The sequence below is a fragment of the Haemorhous mexicanus genome, chromosome 2, assembly GCF_027477595.1.
Source record: "Haemorhous mexicanus isolate bHaeMex1 chromosome 2, bHaeMex1.pri, whole genome shotgun sequence".
Lineage (NCBI taxonomy): Eukaryota > Metazoa > Chordata > Aves > Passeriformes > Fringillidae > Haemorhous > Haemorhous mexicanus.
Window position 1 is genome coordinate 4,284,030 of NC_082342.1, and position 23,603 is coordinate 4,307,632.

The window sequence follows — 23,603 nt, forward strand, 5'->3', positions numbered from 1 at the left end:
CAGCTTCTACATTCAGGTTTCTTTTTGATTTACAACAGTCTGAAGGACTCACAGCATTTTTAATCCTCATGTCAAAATTACAAAAGCTTTCCAAAGGATTCTTGTAAATAATCATTCTTTAATAACTTCCACTGAAAAAAGTTACATGGAGCTGATGTAAGAAGCCCTTTAATTCATAGGGTGGTAATCTTAGATAAAATTCAATGCAAACGTCTCATCCTCAGTACTGGTTTTTTTTTTAATACTCATAGAGTAGCAAGCTGGCTTTTTTAAGTGAGTGAACAAATTGGTAATTTTCTTCTCTTTATATTTAGATTGGACTAAGAAAAAGTATCTGAGATCTTCCTAACAGCATATTTAAATACAGCTTTGTTATGATGTGCTGTCTCAAACATTATCTAGCTCTTATGAGTACAAAAAGGAAAATAACATTAATAAGATCTTTGTATTTGGAATGTGATTGATGAACTGACTGAGTCATTTATCCTTACTGTTGTAGATGGCTTGCTTATTCAGACTTGAATTACAAGGGAGAGATGACAGTTTTGGAAGAATGCGATTCACCACCTGAAATTCCTTCAGCAGATGTAAAATCTCTGCGTCCCTTAAGAATGGTGAGGACTTCACAATTCCCTAATAAGTTGTGGGCCTTCCTTTTTTTTTATTGTTGCTTCCCCAGATGTTTTGACCTAAATACTGCTTGGGCTCTGACGTTCATTCTAGGTTAATCCTCCGTGGTGTGCTTGCTTTGGTCACCGTGACTTGTCAGGCTTCTGCACCCCCCAGCATCTTCCTGGGAAACTCCTGTTGTTGGGAGGTCAAATAAGACAGAAAGGCTCTTCATTTTATTGCATCCAACACCACATAATTAACCAAAAAACCCTTCTGAAGTTTATTATTTTCTTTTTTTCAGTTAGGGGCTACTGGAGATGGAAGACCAGATAAGGACTGTATTACCCAGTAGAATAATTCTGCACACAAATCTGGGGAGGTGCAGCTGGTTTTTGTGTTGACAGATAGCACTTGGATCTGTATGTGAGAGAGATTTTACTGTGTACATAACAAGCCCACAGAAAGACAGTTTAAAAGCCATGAAGGAGTAAGACCTAATAGCTGTCTCTTTAGTCACTCAAGTGAGGTCAGTCTCTTATTCCCTCACAGGGCATCATTCACTCACATTTATAGAGAAGATGCATTTGTTGTATTTGCTCTTTGACCATGAACATGAATATGTCAGACTATATTTTCTCTCTCTCCTGCTGTTTTCTCTTTCTTCTAGTGTTGCACCATTTGTGCTTTAGAAATTTGAAATGCATACAACAAAGCTTTAAAAGTTAATTTTAAAAATTGGTCAGTATCAATTATTTTAAAAACATTTATTTCAGAATTCTAGGCCATGAAGGGATACTTTGAAATTGCTTGCAGTCTAAGAGGTTTGTCAGTGCACTGATTTGTTTGTAGGTCAGGTTTATAGTGTGCCTGGCCTTTTGAAATCTATAGCCAGCACTGAAAGTGGTGAATATAATTGGAAAGACTTCATGCTCTGATAGTACTGTAAAACACGTGTCAGAGTGGAACTTGAGGTTTAATATAAATATCTATTTTTTCCCCCCATCTGTTTTCAGGGTGGACTAAAGGTGCAAATGCCAATGAATGTCAAGGTAAGCACAGAGGGCATTCAGAATAAAATATAAGCACACTGGGAATATGAAATCTTTATGAAAGCTGCTTTCCTTTTGTTTGGTGTGTGATCTTTGATAACTATTCAGTCCTTGCTGCTGAAGAAAAATTCCTTAATGCTGTCAAGTTCACTTAGTGTTTGATGAGGTGTAAAAGTACCAGTAGTTTGTTTTTTCTCTTACTAGGAAAGTGTGAATTTGCTATAAAATGAGTTTTTCTGACTTGACACATTAGTCACTGTAATGATAAAGGGATTGGGGGAGATTTTCCCATTTAACATACTGAGTTTAAAAAGAAAAGGAGAGGGAAGGGAGGAAGAGGACAGGAATAGAACCCTTCAATCCTAGCCCCTATTCCAGTACAAGAGTTGTGAGACCATGATTGTGATTTGAGGAGCTGAAAGCTGATCCAGAGCTATTGCTCCTTTTTCCTCCTTTTTCTACAAAAACGCTAATGCTTTAGGTAACTTTTAATTATACAAATACATGCATGACTTGGGTGTTTTTCTAATAAATGCTGCAACAGATACAAATATTGATAATAGCTGATCTGTGTGATTCAGCAGATAAGGAACTTGAAGGGGCTGTTAACTGCAGTCATGGAAATAACTTCAGCAAAGTACAGGGAGAGGCTTCTTGTCTACTTTTGATGGATTAAGCTCAACATCGTGTTTTCTAGATAATAATATATGAGAAAACCCACTTTGGAGGATGGTCTAAAGAGTTTTCAGAAAACATCACTTCTGTCCCAGCACTGTTTGCTGGTGAAGAGGAGTTTCAGGAAGTTGGATCACTACGTGTAATTGGTGGAGTGTGAGTATATTTTACTTCTCTATTTATTTATTTTAAAACAGAGAAGCATAATTACATGCTTAAAAGTGCTAACTAAGGGATGGTTGGAGACTTCCACAGGTGAAATGTTTTGAAAAGAAGGGAGTGTATATTTCTTTTATTATCAGCTCTTCAATTTTCAGCCTACCAAGCTAAATGTGTGAAAGGTGTGAAGTCAGTGTTTACCATTTGGATGCCAATAAATTAGGCCACTTTGTTCACACAGAGCTTTAATTTGTATTGATTTATAGTTCTGGTAGTCTCTCCTTAATTTGCTGAAATGACCTTGGGTAGGTGTGGTCAGTCTTCAGTTTGACATTTTAATACCTCTGAAACCTACAAACTGTTTTATTGTCCTAATGGTTTTCCTCTGCCAGCTGTTGCATTCTATCTGGCATTGGGAATGTGCTGTTATATTCATTAATTGAGGCACTGGATGGATTCTGTGTTGTCCTGCCCCTCCCTGTGTCACACACACATAGGACTGTGTCACACCTGTGTCACAGGTGGATGCTCTGAGGTAAACTCAGCACCAGCCACCAATCCCTCATGTTGTTCTTTCACCCTCTCCCAACAGGACAGGACTGTCTGAGAGCAGGCAGGATGTTGGCTTCTGCCTAAGACTTCAGTAATAAAACAGTTTTCAGAAAATCTTGCTTTTGTTTCATAAGGGATTTTCCACTTCAGCAGAAGGATGGAATAACATACATCCTTTCAGGCTGCTGTCAGAATTTTATGAGCACTAAATTCAAAACAAACTTAATTGTTAATACTCAGATAATCTATTCATAAGTGCATTGTGTGTTCACTATCAGATAATCTATTCATAAGTGCATTGTGTGTTCACTATCTGGGAAGCATCAGATTATTTAAAATCATTGTTCTGTCTGTTGTGGCAGCTTTTATTTTTAGTGCTGTGGTAACATAAACAGCTGAATTAATGTAAACCAAATGGTACTAAAAGTAAAGCTATCCCTGCCTGCCAAATTTCACTGCCAACAGAATTTGTACAGCAATTCTAATATTTACAAAGAAGCTTTATAAAAGAAATGATGGCAAGAAAAAAGGTGGGAGAAGCACTTTTTAAAATTGACATCCATTAGTGTTTTGAAGTTGATAAGGAAACACCTTCTTTTAACAGAGCCTTATCTATTTATTCCAAAATATTTTGAAAATTTCTATTTGTTTACTGCTAAAACATATTTCATGTACAATATGGTTTATATCTTCAATTTGCTTGTCTCTTTATATGTATACAGTTTTAGATTAAAGCAAAAAAATATAAGCAGGCAAAATCTTGTTCTGCTGAAATCTGTTAATTTTGTCACCAGCTCCAGCAAGGGTGGGGTCTCATCATTTATTAGCACACTGAAGAGATCCACTGCTTGTGTTTTTATCACTGAAAGTTTTGGCATCTATCTGCATCCTGGGCTCTGTGGTACCAAATATTGCTGTTGGGCACGTGGCTGGTTGAGAGGAGGTACATGGAGAAGCATTACATAAATCAACTATTGTTGGATAAAGAATCACATGGCAGGATTTTGATCCACAAAGAACACTTCATGGGTGCCTGTTGTGATTCCAAACAAGCATTGCTTTGTTCGTTGGCTGGGTTTGTGATACTCATTTTAGTGTATTTGGGGGGGTTCTCTTCTCCCTTTACTTGTTAGAGAAAATCATGTGTTCAGTTGTTTTGCCTTCACTGACTTATCTTTTCTTTTGTTGTGGGGCTGCCACAGATGGGTTGCCTATGATAAGGAACGTTACAAAGGCCATCAGTTCTTGCTGGAGGAAGGAGATTATGAGGACAGATGCTCCTGGGGGGGAAGTGACAGTGCCCTGCTCTCCTTCCGCTTCCTTCAGGCTGTAAGTACTCACCTGGATTTCTCACAACGTATGCACAGCCCTGTCCGTAAAGAGCAAGGTTATTCTTTGTAATGGTACAGCTGCCTTGGGTTGAGGCATTCCATCTCTTGCCCGTGTTCATCCTCATTCTTTTCCTACTGGCTGAAATCTAGACTGCACTAAGGAAGAAGCAGGTTCTGAACAGTCTTTGTGAAGTTCATACAAAAATTGTATCATGCAGAATTCCTTGTCTACCTGCCAGATTTTCCAAGTACCTCAGTCCTGCACCTCAAGCTATTTGAATCTCTCAAATGGAATTTTCTTAAAAGCATAACGTGCCTGAGTGTACAGAGTGGTTCTTGATTAAAACAAAAATAGCTTTTCAATGCAGCAGCTGTTGTAAGCCTTAAAACAGCATTACCCTCTGTCTGTGATTTTTCTGCCAGAAAATTTTGGCAGCAAAAATAATCGTGGTAAAAAATCCCTGCTACTAAAATGTGTTTAGTGGAGGCAAGGATGAAATAATAATAATAAAAATTATTTGTAAGAGTCCGCTATTGGAAGCAAAGTTAGATTTTTTAGCAATGGGGAAACATGGGGTTAGAACTTCTTTATAATTTCCTTTGTTTTGGGTTGGTTTTTTTCTGTTTGTTTGTAGAAGTGTTTGAAGGTTGTTTTTTTTTTATAATGGCAACTCTGTGAGCATTAAATACAGCTGCAAAGAGTAAGTTCTTCTGAGACTAAAATTGTTCACTCTGATATTACCCAGTTTTGTAAACTCAGATTACTCATCTCCTCATCTGAGGAGATGTGATATTCCTGAGCCAGGAATTTTGTGGAAATTGAAGATGGGGATTTAAAGCAAACTCACTGTCTCAACAGTCTTTTTTTTATTTATTTAATAAAAATTAAATGTGAGCCCCAGAAGGCCATACTTAAATTCACAATTTGCAGGTTTGTTTTTCATGACAGGCACCTAGCAAAAGCTGTATTTATAATCAGAATCTATCAAAATAAAGATAGGAGAATGAATTGAATTCAAGAAAAATATTCTTCTCTAAATAATTTATTTTTAGGTTTCTGAGAAAAAAGTAGGTAGGAAATTTCTTCAGATTCCTCATTTTGAATGTGCAGAATACTATTCAGTTACTGAATAATCTTAGTTTTCCTCTCTTTTCCAGCTGTATATAGGATACTTGAGCAACTTAAATTGATCTTTTTAGATTTTTCTCTTGGCAAAGAACATAAATTCAAGTTAAAATCATGCATGTGGGTAGCAAGAATGACCTTCCATGTCATGTATTTAATTTAACTTGCATCTAAAAGAGTCAGAAGGCTCAAGTCATAAACATTTTAAAATCATTCACAGTCATATATCAACATATATCATTCCACTTGGCTTATCAATATGTATAAATATTTACCTATTGATAATAGAAGTGAAAAGGAATAATTCCCTTTAATTTGCTGCATAACTGAAAGCAACCAGCTTGCCAACAAAATGAGTAATGGCCCTGGCACTGTGTTGCTTGGCTTGACCAGCAGATTGCCTCCCTCTGGGCAATGTGCAGCACACAGGGCAGTGCCCAGGCTGGCCATATGCTTCCTTTGGGACTTTGTATGTCATACAAAGATCTGGATTTTAAAAATATTTTAGTACCAAACACTCCGTTTCAAGGGGACCCGGGCATAAATCCAAACTCTGTGTGCTTGAGGCCCCTCACTGCACAGCAAATGTCCTGGCTCTCCTCCCTGAGCTCAGGAATTCTGTCAGGGGAAGGTAAAGGCTGCAATGGTCTCAGAATCCACAGGGATATTGTTATCCCCCTCCCCAGGCACTGGTGAAGTGGTGCACACATGTGAGCATGCTGTAAGGGCTCTCAGCTTTTGGCTCACTTGAATATTCCTGCAGTGAACCCTCACAAGGGCTGATGGGGCTTCAGGGGGTGTTTGGGAAGCAGAGATAAAAAGATCTTGTGGGGTTTCCAGCTGCTGCCAGCTGCCTGCCAGCATCTGTGTTGAACACACCTGAGTCAAATGCAGAGTCCATTCCTGGGGGCAGGCAGCAGTCTGGACTGTGATCTGCTTTGGGGGACAGTGGCATTTGCTTCTGTTCTGCAGTGTCAAATGCCTTTCAAACTGGGGTTTGCCCATGGTATTCCCCATGGCTCAGTGAAAGAGCAAAGTTTGAGTATGTTGCCTTTGGAGCTTTCCCACTAATGTTTTCAAGTCTAGAATGATCTGCCTTGGTCTGAAAGTCTTAAAAAGTATTTTTCCTATTGCTTGTTGTCAGTGAAGTTGTAGTGGAAGTTCAGGCAGAAAAGAGTGATGGCTGAATTTAAAAGATGTTTTAAAATTAATTACAACTGTGGATATATTTCAGTATTATAAACTTAGTTAAGGAAATTATCTGTAGATTTGATCTCTGACTTTTTGGGTACTCTTTTGCTTTAGGACTGTTAAGAGTAGCTGGTTTGCATTTGCAGTAATACTGCACTAGTTGGGTTGTTCTTTCCTTCTCTCTTTTTTTTTTTCCTAAAAAGTAGTCTGAAGCTGCAGTTGTTCATGATGATTTTTCCAGACCTGTCACTTTAATTTCTAGTATACCTGAAATAGTTGCAACAGTTTAAGAGTTCAAATAAATGAAGGAAGGAAGTGGTCAACACAGTAAGAGAACCAGTTTTACTCCAGAATTCATTCCATCACCTTTTACTGTCCTGTAAACAGTGCAGAGAAGTTGAGCCAAGTCAAGTGTTCAGTCTGAAATTGGTTTTCATTAGTCATTGTGATGTGTCCTGTGAAAGACATGGTGTCCTTCAAAGAGCCTGTCTGATCAGGTTCACCTGGCCAAATTAATCTGGCTGCATGCTTGCTTTGGCCTTAATTTGTAGGTGTTTTCTGATAAATCTTTTATAAATCTTTGTTTTCTCAGAGTTTAATGTAATAATACCCATGGTGGAGTCCTCATATGTTCATGAGTCCCTGTCAGCCACGTTATTTGACAGCAATTGTTTCTTGTTTGCAGGACTTAGTTTCAATTTATAACACAGTTGAATGATTGAGAAACACTGAAATTGAGTTCCTGCTTTCTGTTAAAAGTTAAAGGAGTAAAGTGAATGCATTGTTGTTTTCTGTTTTCCCAAGCAGGAACTGAACTGTGTGCTTAAAATTGCTAAGTTAAAAAGCTGAAGATTTGAAACCCAAATTCAAATAATCTGAGGCTGTGCAGGTAATCTGGCCAAGAAAGTAAGCTGGCTGAAAGCACAAAGCAGTGTCACACAGCTATGTAAGAGAGAATGTGGCAGTGTTAAGCAGGATTTATTTATAGCTATAGTGGATGTATCCAAAAAGTACAAACCCCTTGTGCTGGAGAGGTGATCTTGCCCAGGCTTTTCCTTTCCATAATTATTGCCATGTTGCTGGAAAGGGATGAGGAAGGAGAAGTTTAGTAAAAAAAAATATAGTCATGGTCATGCTTGGAGTAGTTATTTGTCAGGCTTTTGGAAGAAGATCAGTGCTAAATTCTTTTCTTCTTAACTCTTCTCCTTCCCACACAGGCATCTTTGCACTCTGAGCCATCCTCAAAGAGGGAAGGATGATGCTCAGGGGCAGCAGACTCTTTTCCCCCTTCAGTGCAAACCCCTGAAGGCCATACCAGATTGCCAAGCTTCCAGTTATTCCAGAACTTCAATGCCAAAATATCCCATACAGATCCACACCAGGGAGCCAAGTCCCTTCAAGCTCTATAAAATGCTGTCTTTCTGGCTACAACTCTGTCCCAAAATGTTTTGTGTTTTGAGGAGTCATTGAGCTGGGACAGTCTTCTAACTCCTGTGCTGCCTCTTAGGATTTCATAGAGTCTTCAGTGGCACTTTTCCAGTCTGATGATGAAGATGGGAAAGCATTTGACATCATCAATGAAGAAATCCCTGATTTGGAGCAGGCTGGATTTGGCCCTGAGACGAGGTCGATTCTTGTGAAAAGTGGAGTGTAAGTCTGCTCAAATACATGGAACTGTTAAATATTTGGAGGAGAAAAGTGTTTCTTTAAATTTCCTTGGGTAGTGGAAGGGAAATTATAATTTTTGTTTTCTGTAGCTCTCATGCCTACACCTTGATTTGGATCTAAGTGTTCGTGTTCATAGAAAAGTTTGTGATGTCCCCCCAGAGGAGTCACATAGTTCCATGGCAGTAATACTGAAAAGATATTTTAAATATATTAAGAACTGGTATAATTTTTGGGACATGTAGAGCCTGTCCAGAAAGGATGAGATGTGCTGTGTAATAAATTTAGAATGCTGGCACTGAAAATTAAAAAATTTTTATAGAACTATAAAAACTAAAACATAGAAGACATTAAGGGAAAAGAGCACTGTGAAATCATGTGGGTTTCAGACATTTAGTAGTAATTTTTAAAATGCAGTATTCATATTGTCATAACTACCCTAATGGTGGTGGGGATCAGGAACTGTGAAGTGGGGGACCTGAACTGCTTATGTAGGGATGGGTGATTAGTGTCTCATGAGGATTAGGTGCAAGAGTGAAAGGCTGAGACTCAGTTTGGAGAGGGTGGATACAAATGAGAGCTGCAAAATCCTGAAGGTGGTAAGACAAGATTAATGCATTTCACAGAATCTTGCATGACAACAGTTGGGGGAAATGCTTTACAGACCTAGAGATTGCTTTAAAGCTGATTTTGATATGGGAAGGAAAAAAGCTTTTCCTACACCAGAGGCAGTGAGTTTCTGGAACTTGCTGCTGAAGGGACTGTGGTAGAGAGAGCACCAGGAGGTTAAAAAAACCACATTAGATAAATTAGTAGCAAACAAATTTGTCAGTGGGTGACAGAAGTAAAATGAGTAAAGACATGTCCTGTTATATCCCTAGTAAAACAGTCCCGGTGCTGGGTGAGTTAGAGAGGTGTCACCACCAAAGGTGAGTGATTTAGAGGTGTCTTTCTGACCAGCCCCCATCTGCTTCTGCCACTGTGCCGGGATAGAAGGACCCTCTAGTTTGGGGTTTCTTTCTTCTTAAATTGCAGGAGAGAAAGCAGGCTGGGAGAAGCTTGAACTGCCAGCTATTGTAGGCTTTTGCTTAGTCTCCTCAAGCCTTCCTCAGTTACCTCACTTTCTTCTTGCACCATTTTTCCTAAATCCAAGTGGAAAAGCTGCAAGAAAGCCCTGTCCGGGGGATGCCAAACAGGCAAAAATTCAATTAAGAGAGATTCAAAAAGTTAAGAATTAAGTGTCTTTCCTCTGAATTTCTGAGCAGGGCATCTTCTCACCATGAATTTGGTGGGAAGGCAGAGACCCAAAATCTTGTTTGTTGAAGTAGGAAAAAGCAGAAAATCAAGTGTGTGACAGTTTTGTGCCTCTCATCAGGTTTAGTGCTGCACTGTCTGCCAGGTGGACATTCTGTTGTGCTTGACTTGCTGTTATTGTTATCAAACTACTCAGAAAAATGCAATTTTTTCAGTTTAATTTTTGTGTCATTCTCCAGGTGGGTGGCATATCAGCAGAAATATTTCTGTGGAGAACAATATGTGTTGGAGAAAGGAAAATACAAATGTTTCTTTGACTGGGGAGGATCTAGTAAAACCATCATGTCAATTCGACCTGTTAAGTTGGTGAGTTACCAGAATTTAAGGGAAAACCTTAAAAGAAATGAGACCTTTGGAGTTCAGAGTTTACCATAATAATTAAACAAGAGAGCCTACATTATAACAACCTGTCTATTTGCTTGGAAACAATTCAAAGACCCTCATGGAAGGCATAATGAGTCTGTTCAGGATGGAGACTTAAATGGACACTGCAGATCTTTCTTGTCTTTTGAGAAAATTGTCAGGAAAACTTCATAAGAAGAATTTCCCTTTGGCAGACTGCATACATGGAGAAAATAGCCAGGCCTGGAAAGATTAATTTGCCTTTAAACATAGTAATTTATAATGTATTTAAAAATGCTTGAGAATTTATCTGGCCTGTGTTGTTACATAATAGAATTCTGTTGGGGTTTTTTTTTCCTTACTTTTCTGCTAAAATATTTGTACTAGATACAGTGAAAAAAGACAGGAAATATTTTTAATCCATTATTCAATCCAAGGTAGTGCCAACTCACCCAAGCAGATTAGTGCCAGCGCTGTCAAAACCCTAATGCAAAACAAAGGCATTCTACAGCCATAAGTATTAAATGATATTAAGTAATAAATTATTAATAAGTAATAAATTATAGGAATGCAAAAGGAATACTTAACCTTGTTTTGAAGAATACATGTTGAGAGAGGTGTCATCTGTTGGTTTCAGTTCTGTCTTTTTTTCAAGAAACAGCCTCAAAAGTAAATGCAGAGACATTTACATGGACTCTAATGCACATTATGGGAACTAATTAATGCTGATGCAAGTTCTCTGTGTGGAAGGCATTGAACAATCAGGCAGGTAATTGTGAGCTTACAGGCAGCTCATGGCAGAAATTGGGCAAGAGAATTGTGCCAAGAGCATGGGAAGTTTTTTTTCCTCTGCTCCTGAGTTTGTACTTTACAAATTTCAGGCAACGAGGCATGTCTCCTAGGAAATGAATTGTAATTAATGTTGGGGCTTTCTAATGTGTGTATATGTATTTATTGTTGCAGGAGCCCCTTGGGACAAATGAGCCTCCACATTTGGTAAGTTGGCATTACATAACAGTCTCTAGTACTAAACTACGCTTAACAATTAATTTCAATATTGTCACCTTGCTACAGCAGATCAGTGATGGAGAAAACTGGTAGAGAGATAAAAGTCTGCTAAATGTTCTGGTCTTTGCTTTATTCTGGATCATACCCTTTAGTATTCTATCCCCAAAAATGCAAGCAGTCCTATAGATTTTGAGTGACTTTGGATCTCTATAGCTATTGATTTTCCTCTTTTTTCCCTCTTGTTTCTGGAAACTCACCATCCCATCCATTCATCCTTCTCTTTATGGCAGACTTTCTTTCCATTATTTTTCATTGCAATCCAGTTTGTCACTCCTGTGTTTATGTGTGAGGTGAAGATGAAAATAGAAACTGCAGGAAATGGAACTGCACATTTCAAACCTGCAAATGCATCAACACCTGAAAGTTGGGTTTTTTATTTTTAGATGCTGGTAATTCTGTTTTCCAAAGTCTTCCAAGCAGGTAGAGCTGCTCCTTAAGTTTCCCTTTTTGTTACAGTAACATCAGAGGTTACCTGGACACATCCTGATAATGACAAATCTGTCATAAATCTATGATACATTCTGACAGTTTCCCTGAAAGTTCTGTCCTACTTGGTGACACCTTACCAAGAGAAAGCAGTCCCTATAATTCACTCTGAGTGTCAAAAATGAGTTAGTTTAGGGTCTTACACTCTGGTCCTTACCTCACAAGGTTATATTCCATTGATGGGCCTTTACACAAACCTGCTCTGTGTCCATCACCATGTGTGCTCTGTGTTCCCTGCAATGTTTTGTCCCAGCAGGGCTCTTCCCTCATCCAGCATGAGTTGTTTGGTTGATCTTTTCCTGTCCTGCTAGCATGGGTGATGATCTGAGTGATTTTATTGCTCTCTCTGACATGCTTTTAATTAAGCAAATTTGGGAGAATTTATTTCAAGAAATATGACTTATTTTCAGACAAAAGATTCTTTAGAGCTCTGTGGTTCTGTTTCAGCACACTTAAGTATTTTGTCATCTGGACACAATTTCTCTCTTTCTTGCTTGGATGGGAAATGTGCATTGTGTTACTTAGCAGGTGGACCACACCCTCCTTTTTCTCCAATTCTACCATTTTATGATTAACCCAGGACTACAGGAAATGTTTCCTGTCTGAAGACATAATTGGTGTATTATTTTAGCCTTAAACACTGACTTCCTGCCCAGCCTATTCACATGGCAGTTTGCAGCTGAATCCAAAGACTTGCAAGTTTGTTCACCAGAGGGCCTTGGTAAATGATACCAGATGAAATAACTGACTCAGGTAAAACTGGTGGGGTCTAAGCAGTTGAAGATAATTTTATTTTCATCTCAAATTCTTACATTTTTTCAGGATCTTCCAAAATCTATTCTTTGAGTGTATTATTCCAGTGTTGCAGACCTTGAAGATCAGTTCCAACCTTTGAAGTTTCAATAACTTGTGCTTTACAGGATTTTTTATTTCCAGAAATGTGAAAAAAACCTGTGTGTGTGTGTATGTGCACAGACACCTTTAAATACTGACATGTACTGGATTGCATTTTGCCTCTTGTGGTCTTTAATAACAGTCTTAACACCATTTGTGAAAAAATTACTATCCTGACTTATCACAATTCTGGTTTTCATAGGATTCTGCCTTGGGGCTAGGGAGGAAAGAACATATTTCATATCACTACAGCTCTTATAAGGGAAATATTTGGAGTAATTTTTAAAGGGAAAACATTTAATCATTTAGGATAAGTAAAAGACAGGCCCTTAGATAAATATCAAGAATTTCACATTCAGAGTAAAATTAAAGTTTTCTGCATGAAAACCAGTCTCTTAGTTTGGAACTTCTAAGCATGGTGCATATGAAGTGGCAAATCCTTAAACATCCTGATGTTTGACCCTTGAGTAAGTCATATATTGGGTATTTTGAATGATTATACATTCTCCCACCTTTAATAAGCATATGTCTGAACTAAGGGAGCTGTTTGCACTGTCTATAAGAGTGTAATTTTTTTCATTTGTTTTCTTATCAGAAATTGAAAAGCAAAAAAAAATTTTCTTACATCTCTGAATTACTCCCCTGACCTTTTCTGCCTGCCAAGCTTCCTAATAAACCGACTACAGAGAGTGTAAGAAATCACCAACTCTGCAAAGCCATTCATTTCATTTATTAAAATAAAGCTTTGCTCAGCAAGAACAAAGCCTCTTTCAGCAGCAGGTGACTTGTAGAGATGCTGTAGGAAACAGAGATAATTGCTGTGCAACTCTGCATTTGTACTTTAATATTCTGTCCTTTGGACTTTTGGGAAGTGAAACCTCACACATTAATGTCAGACCCTGACAAAGTGGAGATGGCTGCAGTTGGAGACTAATTGCAGTGTTTGCACTGAGGAATCACTGCTCCACCCCAGCTTCTGTCAAATTAAGACCCTCATTCATTACCAGATAAATTCTGTGTTAAAATGACTTGTGAATCTTTCTTAAAAGCCTTTTGCCATAGCACGTGGGCTATGAAAGAGAGGCAGTGTGTATGTATATATATTCCCTTTTGTAAAGAACTTGAAGATGAGTGGGTAGAAAATACAGTGTAATTACAGCTTAAATAGGTGCTTTGTGACATAGCAGTGCAGTTGTATTTACAGAAAAGTCAGTTACACTTTATTCATTTTATTGTAGCTGTTCCTTGCTCTCCAATTAGCACTCATAGCCTGCAAGGCCAGCTTAAGCCTTTCTTGTTCTTTGTAACAGGAAACATTCATTTCTTTTAAAAACATAGACTGAAATTTTCCATAAAATCATTTGCTGACACTTGTGTTTGGCCTTCTCACTCTGTGCTGGCAAAAGCACTTGATTTCTTTTCTTTGGCAGGAAGCTTGGCCAATTTGGGGCATGAAGGGGGAAGTAGCTCTTGCAACAGCCATCGTGTTTTTCTTCCATTACAGAATTTGAGCTGTTCTCTTGATACACTTCAATTTTTCATTCTTTTCCAGCCTCTCTTTCAGGGTTTCAAATGAAATTCATCTCAGTTACACAGTGGCAGCCCAAGGGTACAGAATTTTGGGTGTCTTTGCTATAGATCATAGCCTACATCATACCAGGATTTCTTATTGTTTTGGTGGGGGCTTTAGGGAGATTTTTTTGTATATTTTTTTGGTTTGGGATTTTTTGGGGTGGGTTTGTTAATTTGGGCTTTTTGTTTATTTGTTTGGGGAAGGCTGGTGTTTTGGGAGGTTGATTTGGGGGTCTTTTTGTCTGTTTGGCTTTTTCTGTTTTTCTTTTGCTGCAACATTTTGAGCCTTCTTGCTTTTTAGGGATGAACTGATCACCCCTTACTGATGGGGTGTGGTTCACTGTGACTTGCAGTTCTTTACCATGACATACAAAAGCAGCTTGGCTGAACCTCAGAGGTCCCCAGTTCCTTCAGAAATCTTCCTGCTAGTTCTGAAATGGAAAGCCACATGCAACCACTGTGATCACAGAAGATTTCAGGGCACTTTTGTCATTAGCAGCTCTGTATCTTTGACCAGCATTTCCCCATCCTGCTTTGAGCACTGGATTGCTGAGCTGTAGTGAGAATTAAGCTGCAGTTCAGGGGGACTTTGGGTGGATGATAACAGCCTTGAGTCCTACTCTTCTCATTTTTGCCTGAGCCCCCTCCTGCTGCAGTTGAACTTAAACTTGATAACTCTGCCTGCCTTAGCATCTCTGGGAAGCCTCCTGTGCCAGCCCAGAGATGACAAAATACTTGATATATTTCTAAAAATAAAGCAGCTGTATAAAATGTAAAAGGTTCTTTGAATGACAATTCATTCAGTTAATTGTATCTTTGTGAATCGAATGGATACTTCTCTGAGAGTACAGCTTTCTCTGTTGACATTAATGATAATGTATTCATTTTCCTTCTAGTCATTGTTTTTGTTTTGTTTTGTTCTTGTAGCTCAAAGCTTTCAGTAATACACATTTCCAAGGAGCATGTGTAGATTTCACAGCAGAAGTTTCTGATTTTACATCATTCATACCATGTTCTTTTAAGGTTCTCCGGGGATGGTAAGTGTCTGTTGTTTTACATGCCATCATTTTCAGTATAATGATTTTTTTTTTTTTTTCAAATGTTACAAAATTTCAGGCCACAGAAAGCACATAACACATGCCCATCATCTTCCATCATGTCTTAGACCCTTTGTCCTGCAAGGCATCTCAGGAACTCTCATCCTCTCCTTGGTTTGGGTGCTGTGCATTTTGCTCTCCCTGGGGAAGGTTTGCACAGTTACCATGACTCTTTTTTAACTCCAGTTAGAATTTATTCCAGATTTTGAGAACTTTGGTACAGTGGAAGTGTCTGAATTCCATTCAACGTCATTTGACTCTGGAACTGAGGTTTCTGTACCACACAAATTGATTTTGCTGTTTGTTTTTGTTGCTTTGCTGCATAGCCTTTCAAGTCACCTTACTTAAAGCTTGATGAGTACAAAGAGAATTTTTTATTCCTTTTGTCCTTAGCAAGTATTAATCTTGAGAAAAACATACTGTAAATAAGCAGCTAGAGCAGCTTATCTTTTTTGTTCCATTATTCTTGCAGTTGGCTCCTGTGTTACAAAGGGGAAACCACTGACAATCAGTGTGTGCTGGAAGAAGGCCTCTATGTTGACCTCAGTTCCTGTGGCTGCCCAAGTGCTACAATCAAATCCCTCAAGCCTATTCAATATGTAAGACTTTATTGGGGAAAAAAAATAACATTTCGGAACCCTTTTCCCTGTCAGATGTCTGAAGTGAGTACTTGCCCTAAACAAACTCCCAGTTAGGGAAAAGAGTGAGGTTTGTTTTCTTGGCTCACGGGGTTTTTTGGGTTGGGAGCAGGTCAGGCTGTGTGCACACTTGCACGAGGACACTTGTAGCTGCTCTTGGGTGTTCTGGGTTTAAAGCTGTTCTCTTTTTTACAAGTGAGACACAAGATCCTCCACGGCCAGGGGGTTGGACAGGAATGCTTTTGGCCCTCCAGAACAAGAGAGATACAACCTTTTATACATCCCATTGTAATCCTGCACACAGGACATACAAACCTGCAGTCTTGATGTGATGTCTGTGCCTTTCTTCCACATCTTGGTGTGCTCTCATGCAGGAGCATCAAAGACGAACTGTAAAACATTTGGTAAAAGAGAAGCAAGTGGTTTCTCTGCCCCCTCCTCTCTGGCCACCAGGTTCTCCAGAACTTCCTCCTTCCCTGATCACAGGACACAATATCAGCTCATGTGGTGTGTGTCCTTCAATCCAACTCCTATGGAGCTAGACTTGTGGGATTACTCAGTTCAGCTTTTTCACGTATGAAGTCCTTTTTACCATTTGTGAACAGCTTTTAAAAAGAAAAGCAAAAAAACCCAACCAACCAAATTAAAAAAGCCCCCCAAAAAACCCCCAATCCCCAAGCAAATGCAAACACCAAATCCATGGGTGTGGTGGGAAGGATGTACAGCTCAAATTTGAGAGCTGGACTTTTCACTAGACTGTACAGATACAGAGATTCCCACCTGCTGAGAGCCTGGATTTTAGATTAAAGTTCTCCTTTTCAAGTTAGGCTTTTGGACTCTGCTGTGCCAAATCCAAGTGAAGTTTTGACATCAAATAATAGTAGGCGTCATCCCAATCCCCCTGCCTGTAATCTCACAGGGAAGTAAATATGAAGTTTGGCATGGTAGGAGACTGCTGGCAGCCCTTGTTTCCCAAGGGCCAGGCCCTGGAAGAAGTTTGTTTGGCAGGCTGTGTGTGGGGAGCTCACACACATCTTCCTCTGCTTTTGCACCTCTTAGTTTGGCTCTTCTCTTGCCAATAGTAGCCCTTGTATTTCACAAATTCAAGGCACTAAACAGCATAAAATACCACTGATCTCTACCTGTTTGTCCTCAGAGCCCCCCGGGCAGTGCAGGGAACCCTGGTGTGGCACAGACGTGACCCAGAGCATACAGCAGGTCACGGCCAGGAGCAGCCACAGTTAATTCTGAGTATTGTCAACAGTTCTTGGAACAGAGCCCCTTCTATTACAGCATATTTCTGTTAGCTCATTCCAGAGAGGAGCAAGCCTGTTCCCAAGTGCAATTGTTGTGTGGCTGTATTGAATTCATTTGTGGTGTTGGGAACCCCTTCCATTATTCAGCTTTGAATACCAGCCTCGTTTCAGAGCTAAGGTGTGTCCCCTGGTAGCCTATGTGTGAGAAGGAGAACTTTTAACCCTGACACCAAGCCCTGGATGTGCATTGTCTCCTGCTCTCCTTTCAGTGAGATGTAATTGCTGCAAGTGGAACTGTGGAGGAGTCCCACGCTGGGAACATTCCATTTGTTCTATAGAAAATGCAGCTTTGATGGAAGCCAACTATGCAAACAAATATAACAACTGCACTAAATAGGAAAAAAACCGATTTGTTTCTATTGAAGAAAGCAAACTTTTGATTTTTAGTTTGAAAACTCCCAGAAATGTAATTTCTCTAAGACCTTAATTGCATAACAAAATTAAAATTTTCCTTCTAAATCATTGAGTCGGTCCAACTAAAATAGAAAAAAATTAGAAAAAAAACCCCCAACACTTTCAGAGCAATGCAAAATGATTTGGATAAAAAAATAGGCTCACAGTAGTGATAGTTAGATTATTTCACTGCAGTGACAGTATTTTAGGCTGGCTCATTTTTATTCTGGCTCTTAGCTCTTGGAGGGGTGTTTTATGTGTTGTCTGGTGAAAAGTGAAGTTGTCAGCATTTAAATACATTTTTTAAGTATGGCATGCTTCTCCCACACCCTCTACACACACACTTTCCCATTTTACAAGAAACTCAAGTTAATATTAATAGCCACTTTGGTTATTTCCCCATTTATTGTGCACTGGCATCATGAAGGAATTCAGCACATCTTTGCAACCAATTTCCTCTGTTCCTGATGAAGTTTCCTCTCTCTCATCACTCCTTATTCTCCAAAGTGTGCAATACTCAAACCAAATCTTTAGGAGGCCCTAGCTGTGCTTTGTTCCATTTTGCTCAAATAGAGGTTGGGCTGTTTCATCATCCTCAGAGCATTTAGGAAAAGCTGTGGAGTAACAGAATGGTACAACGAAGGAACAAGTGACACTGATGCCATTTGCCTCTCATCTCCTTTCATCAAAAAATCCCAAAGCACTCTTCCAGCAAAGCTTGTTGATGAAATGTGCAGTTGAATTGTTGTTAACAGCCCTCCTGCAGGCAGGTTCAGAGTTGCTGCAGAGGTGCAGGTTTCTGTGCCTGCATCAGCAAAGACTTGCCTTTTGCACTGCCGTGGATTCATGGAAAGGAAATGTGGGCCCTTGCCCAGCTGCAAGGGAGCAAGTGAAGGCAGCTGGGCCATGGTTGCTTATTGGGGCATTTCTCCAGTGTTTGCTGCTTGAGGAGGTTAATCTTTTAGGATAGATAATCTTGCAATGGGGAGTTCAACTCTGGTGCTGCCTTTTCTCAGGTGTGTTGTTTTGACAAACTCCCTGTCATATTTGGTGATATCTACATGGACAAAAATGCCCAGGATTCTTGCAATGAGCAACTAACTTTCCTTCTGAAGTGTTACCTTCAACCTGTAAATTAAACCAGTCTCCTGGTTTCTAAAACCAAAAATAATATCCAGGTTGTAGGTTGTGCAATGCTTTCTTTGTTTGGTTGGGTTTTTTTTCTCTTTTCTTCTGAGGCATTCCTTATTCTTGCTCTGATCAATCGTGATAATCCTTGTATTTCTACATTATCTTCTCTAAGTTAAATACAGCTGTTAACTAATCTCCCAGCATTCCTGTGAGGCAAATAAAGAAATCAGATACAAAAACTACCTGCAGTTTCCCAGGGCTAGGCACTGAGTCACTCTGTGTGGCTGGGACTGGACCGTGGACATTGCATTGTCCAGGCATCCATCCCACACTGAAGGGAGCAGCCAGGCAGGAGCAGCTCCAGCAAAGGCACTTATAAGTGATGAGCTGGCTAAGCCTGGAGAGTGAAGATTTTCCCAAGGATGGTGTAACACAGCTCTGGAGGCTCCCCCACTTCAGACTCTGGTCAATGCTCTTTGCAAAGCAGCAGCTCAGCACCAATGGGCACTGCAACATCCCTTGCCATGGCTGGGTTACACTCAGCCTTTGCTCTGGCCCTTTGCATTTCTCCCTTTGCCTTTGTTAGGCTTTCCCATCAAAGTTTGCAAAACCTAGGTTGGCAAAAAAAAACAGTGTAAGGTAAAATGTGGTTTTTTGAGAAGGGATGGGCTCTTTTCAAAAGGGTTTTATTAGTAAAAATTCTCAAAACTTTCATAGTAGAGGAATAATCCATAGCTAAAATTATGCTTTTTGCTTTATGCATGTGTGCAAATTCACCTGTGCACTTGGGTTTCAGTTCTAGTGCCCTCTGCTCATCTTCTTTGTGTCTGTCCACTACTGAGGGAGCTCATCTTGCACTGATCCATCTCAAACACTTCGTGCTTGCGTTGTGGCTTTTTTCCTGAGCTGCTGAAGCATAAAAATCCTCTTCTAAATTGTGAAAAATTGTTTTGCACAGCTTCACTTAAAGCAAAGTAAAAATCATTGAGGGGGAAGTCTGAGCTGAGTTGAACTGTGCAAGAGATTTCTGGTGTGTTGATTTTTAGTGTTGCCTTTCCATGGTTTACTTGTGTCATTTTCATTGCACCATGTGCTGTGCTAGCCACAGAACACCACACCTGTTAAGTAAAGGATATCAGTGTATTTAACAGTTCACAAGGCTGCTCATATCTTGAAATGCTATGTAAATATAGCTTTCCTTAATCACTGGCCTCTTGAATATAATCAATCCCTTCAAGTTTCTTTCTGGATAGTTGCATGAAAAAAAAAGGACAAACAAAACCTCCTAAAGTGTTATTGGTGCTGGTTTAAGCAAAGGGGCAGTCAGTTCCTTCACACATAAAAACTGTTAAGAAATTCTGTAGTGCTTTGTTATTCTCACAATTGGCAATCTTTTCCCAAAGCATGGCATATTAGGTATTTTCCTTGAAATAACTGTGAAAAGAAGCTAAAGTAATGCTGACCTAGACATGGGAATAGGTAAATATACATGTCTTTGGCTCACCTTTCAGGTGAAAATGTTCCTCAGCATTCTGCAAGAAAGGCTGGGAACAAGATGCCTCCCAGTCTAACAGCATAGCCCCAAACCTTGTTTTTCAATGTTCCCAGTTTCCATGGAGCTGTGAAAACAAAGTCAGAGAAAAAAGCCAGGCCAAAGTCACTGCTGCCAGCTGTTGGCCTAGAAGGGAATACAGAAGGTGAGGAATCAGTGCAGTGCTCTATATATGGCTGTGGAACAGGAGAGCTCAGGGCTTGGCACAGCAGCCTGGTTTCTTTCTGGACTTGGTGCCTGCAAGGTCACTGCATCTCTGCTGAGGTCCCCCTGGGACAGAGGGATCAGAGCCATCAGTGGTGTGTGTGTGTCAGGGACTCTGAGCAGCTGGACAGGGAGTTCTCAGAGCTCTCAGTCACAACCACAGCAGAGCTGGAATCACTTTAATTGACTCCAGCAGTTTGCTGTTGTGGTTCCTGGTGTTTAAGTGGATATCCTGGGTCAGGTGACTTGTCCATCTGGTACAGCAGCCTTGTCTGTTAACATCCTCAGTGTTGCAACAGCAGGATCAATATTTAGGTTTGGGCAGTAATGTCTTGCACTCCAGATGCCAAATGGTGATTCTCATGGCCAGCAATGCACTTGTGAAAACTGTTGGGCCTGTTCTGGACAAGACTTCTGGTGTCCACTCAGGTGAAAGGCAGTGCCAGGGCTCCTAGAAACAGGAGTGTGATGATTCTGCCTGGTTGAGCAAAGCAACTTCAAGAGTAGCTGTCTGCACTAGGCCTGCTGCTCTGGCTTTCAAAGTGAGCCTTTAGCCACCCTCTGTAAATCTGATCCAGCCCATCCAGCAGAAGGCACGTGGGAAGAGCTGACATTCCAAAATAAAAACATTACAGGTTTTGATCCCTTCTGGTGTGTAACATTAGATTTGAGGAGCACAGTAGGATTTAAAAATCTCTCTGAGTGGATGATCCCAAGCTGTTCTTCAAAATATCTCAGTGAGCTCTCTATCCCTGCAGTGTTGCTTGACTTGGGCTGTCCCTGCACTGGCTGGCAGAGGAAGGCAGAATCTGACCAACCAGCTGCATACCAACTGTGCTGAGTCAGTGTCAAGCAAATTCATATGTCCTGACACACCCCTGAGCTTTTCAGAGGCACTTCCCTACACTCCATGTGCCTCTTCAAACATGAAAATTAATTTCCCTTAATTGCTCAGTGCCTGTGTCAACTTTAATTCAAGATTTTGTTTCATTTATTTCACCTGAGGCCATGTCTTTGCTGCAAGAGAAATCCCAGATTTTGCCTGAGCCAGCTATCTCAGGGTAACATCTCCTAAAAGAAGGTGCCTTTCCTGGAGAGGCAGCTCACTGAGTTAGTCAGACCTGTTCCCTCTTCCTTTCCAGGTGTAAACTGCAGGTACTTTTGCTTCTGGTTTTAAGTTAAAATGCTGAAGCATTGTACAAGTATTTCTTGTACTAGGGCACGGAATTGGTGTATTTAAATCTACTTCCTCTGTTTTTCTGCTGTCCTTATAGCTGCACCACATTTTTATGCAAACTGATCTTTTTATTTGCTTTCACAGGCAATCTGTCAGCTGTAGAAAAGGGCATTAAGTGAAAAATGTTTCAATTCTACATGAGATTATAGAATTGACTTATTATGCTCTTCCTTCAAGATTGACAGAAAAAAAAATGGGAATGTCTGTTAAAAACATTGAGAACCTATTAATTGACATTTCTGACCTTTTATAATTTGTAGCTACTTGAAAATTTTGCAGTGAACTACAGCTAATTGAAGTCTGTGGACAGTAGACTTTGATTTGACTCACTATTTTAGGTGCATGTTCCATCAATAAGTAAATAAAGTGGATTTTTGAAAAGCAATCAAGGTCCTGATGATACAAATCTGATCAAAATGGGTTTTTCCAAACAGGCCTCTGCATCACTTGGTGACTCCCTGTGCCTGGCCTGTGTCAGTGGGGCACTATGCTGATGACCATGCCACTGATAAATGCAGTTTGTTTCAGGTCTGTGTGCTCTGGGGTTTTCCCTTGTTGTAACATTTGCTGAGGGAGCACAAGCTAACCCAGAAGCATTGTAGGAAATTCAGCTGAAGTGGGCCAATGTGTGCATTGTATCTAACAACTAAATTGTACTATTCCCACTAAAACTTTGTGGGTTTTTTTTCTTCCTTCCTTCTCCCCCAGGTTTTTGCTGAGCCTTCCATCAGTCTGTTCAGCCTGGAATGCTGCAAGGGCAGAGAGCTGCACTTCAGTGAAGCAGTCAATTCTGTTTTGAACGAGGACCTTCATTTTTACACCCAGTCTGTGTGGGTGAGAAGTGGATTGTAAGTATGGAAGAAATACCCCTGTCAGTTTTGCAGTGTAGCAGCTAACATTGTCTCATGATTATTGCCTTGTTCATAGGATGGTTTACATTCTTAACTTCTATTCTGAGGCACAGACTTTACAAGGCAGGTAGTGTAAACCTGGAGGGCCTTTATTAACAGGCTGTAAAATGCCAGCTATAAACTGCAGTGATTTAAACTACTGCAGTGGCTCAGGGAAGCTTGATGTGCTGACTGGCTGCCAAAGAAGCAGCAGCTTCTGAGAGGGGCTCAGGGTGGATCTGACAGCTGGAACAATTATTTGCTTCTGTTATTAGTTTAACCCTTCTCCAGGAGTGTGAATGTACACCCAGGTTCTTCTGTGAAAACATTTTACATCTGCAGCAGTGACCTTCTAACCTCTTCCACGTCTCCCCCTTTCACCTTTTGGAAGAGCTCCCAAGTGTTCTGTTTTCAGCCAGGTTTTCAGCCTCCACACCCACAGCAGCAGCAAATAACCTGCAGAGTCTCATCCTGCAACTGAGAGTGGCTGGAAACTGCTGTTCTCCTAATGGGACACACATTTCCTATGTTTATGTTTGACCTTTCCCCACCGTTTCCACATGGGCAAGGCTGTAATTTTCTTGAGAAAATAGTGAACATAAACTTCCCCACAGAGCTGTGCCAGTTCACAACTTTTCTACCACTTCCAGCCTGAACCTTTGCTGAAAATGCAGAAGTGTGTGTTGTCTGGAAATTCAATCTCTTTGCCCCAGCACTTGGCTGAAGGAAGGGTGATGGTTTTGGGACCACGTGGCAAGAAAGCACAGGAGAATGCAACAGGCCAGCCCCTCCTGCCTCCTTCTGTTCATTTTTGGGTATCCATGCCAGGTTAGGTGCCTCCCTGTCTCTGGGATAGGTTCAGGGCAGAAATGCTGGGTTTCCTCTGAGATTTTTTTTGATGCTTCCTAGGAAAGAGAGTAAAGATTTTCCCAAGGATGGCGTAACACAGCTCTGGAGGCTCCCCCACTTCAGACTCTGGTCAATGCTCTTTGCAAAGCAGCAGCTCAGCACCAATGGGCACTGCAACATCCCTTGCCATGGCTGGGTTACACTCAGCCTTTGCTCTGGCCCTTTGCATTTCTCCCTTTGCCTTTGTTAGGCTTTCCCAT

The 23,603-nt window shown here is 40.3% G+C and overlaps 1 protein-coding gene across 3 annotated transcripts in view; it reads left to right on the forward strand.

Annotated features, from left to right (window-relative positions):
* The window catches only part of CRYBG3 (crystallin beta-gamma domain containing 3), an 81,619-nt gene that overhangs the window by 51,663 nt on the left and 6,353 nt on the right, over nt 1-23,603 (forward strand). For all 3 annotated transcript variants that reach the window (XM_059872060.1, XM_059872044.1, XM_059872052.1), the window contains 10 exons: nt 500-614; nt 1,626-1,661; nt 2,359-2,492; nt 4,250-4,376; nt 8,203-8,345; nt 9,854-9,980; nt 10,980-11,012; nt 14,964-15,073; nt 15,606-15,732; nt 22,313-22,452. In XM_059872060.1, the coding sequence (XP_059728043.1) occupies nt 500-614; nt 1,626-1,661; nt 2,359-2,492; nt 4,250-4,376; nt 8,203-8,345; nt 9,854-9,980; nt 10,980-11,012; nt 14,964-15,073; nt 15,606-15,732; nt 22,313-22,452 (1,092 nt within the window). The remainder of the gene's footprint in view (nt 1-499; nt 615-1,625; nt 1,662-2,358; nt 2,493-4,249; nt 4,377-8,202; nt 8,346-9,853; nt 9,981-10,979; nt 11,013-14,963; nt 15,074-15,605; nt 15,733-22,312; nt 22,453-23,603) is intronic.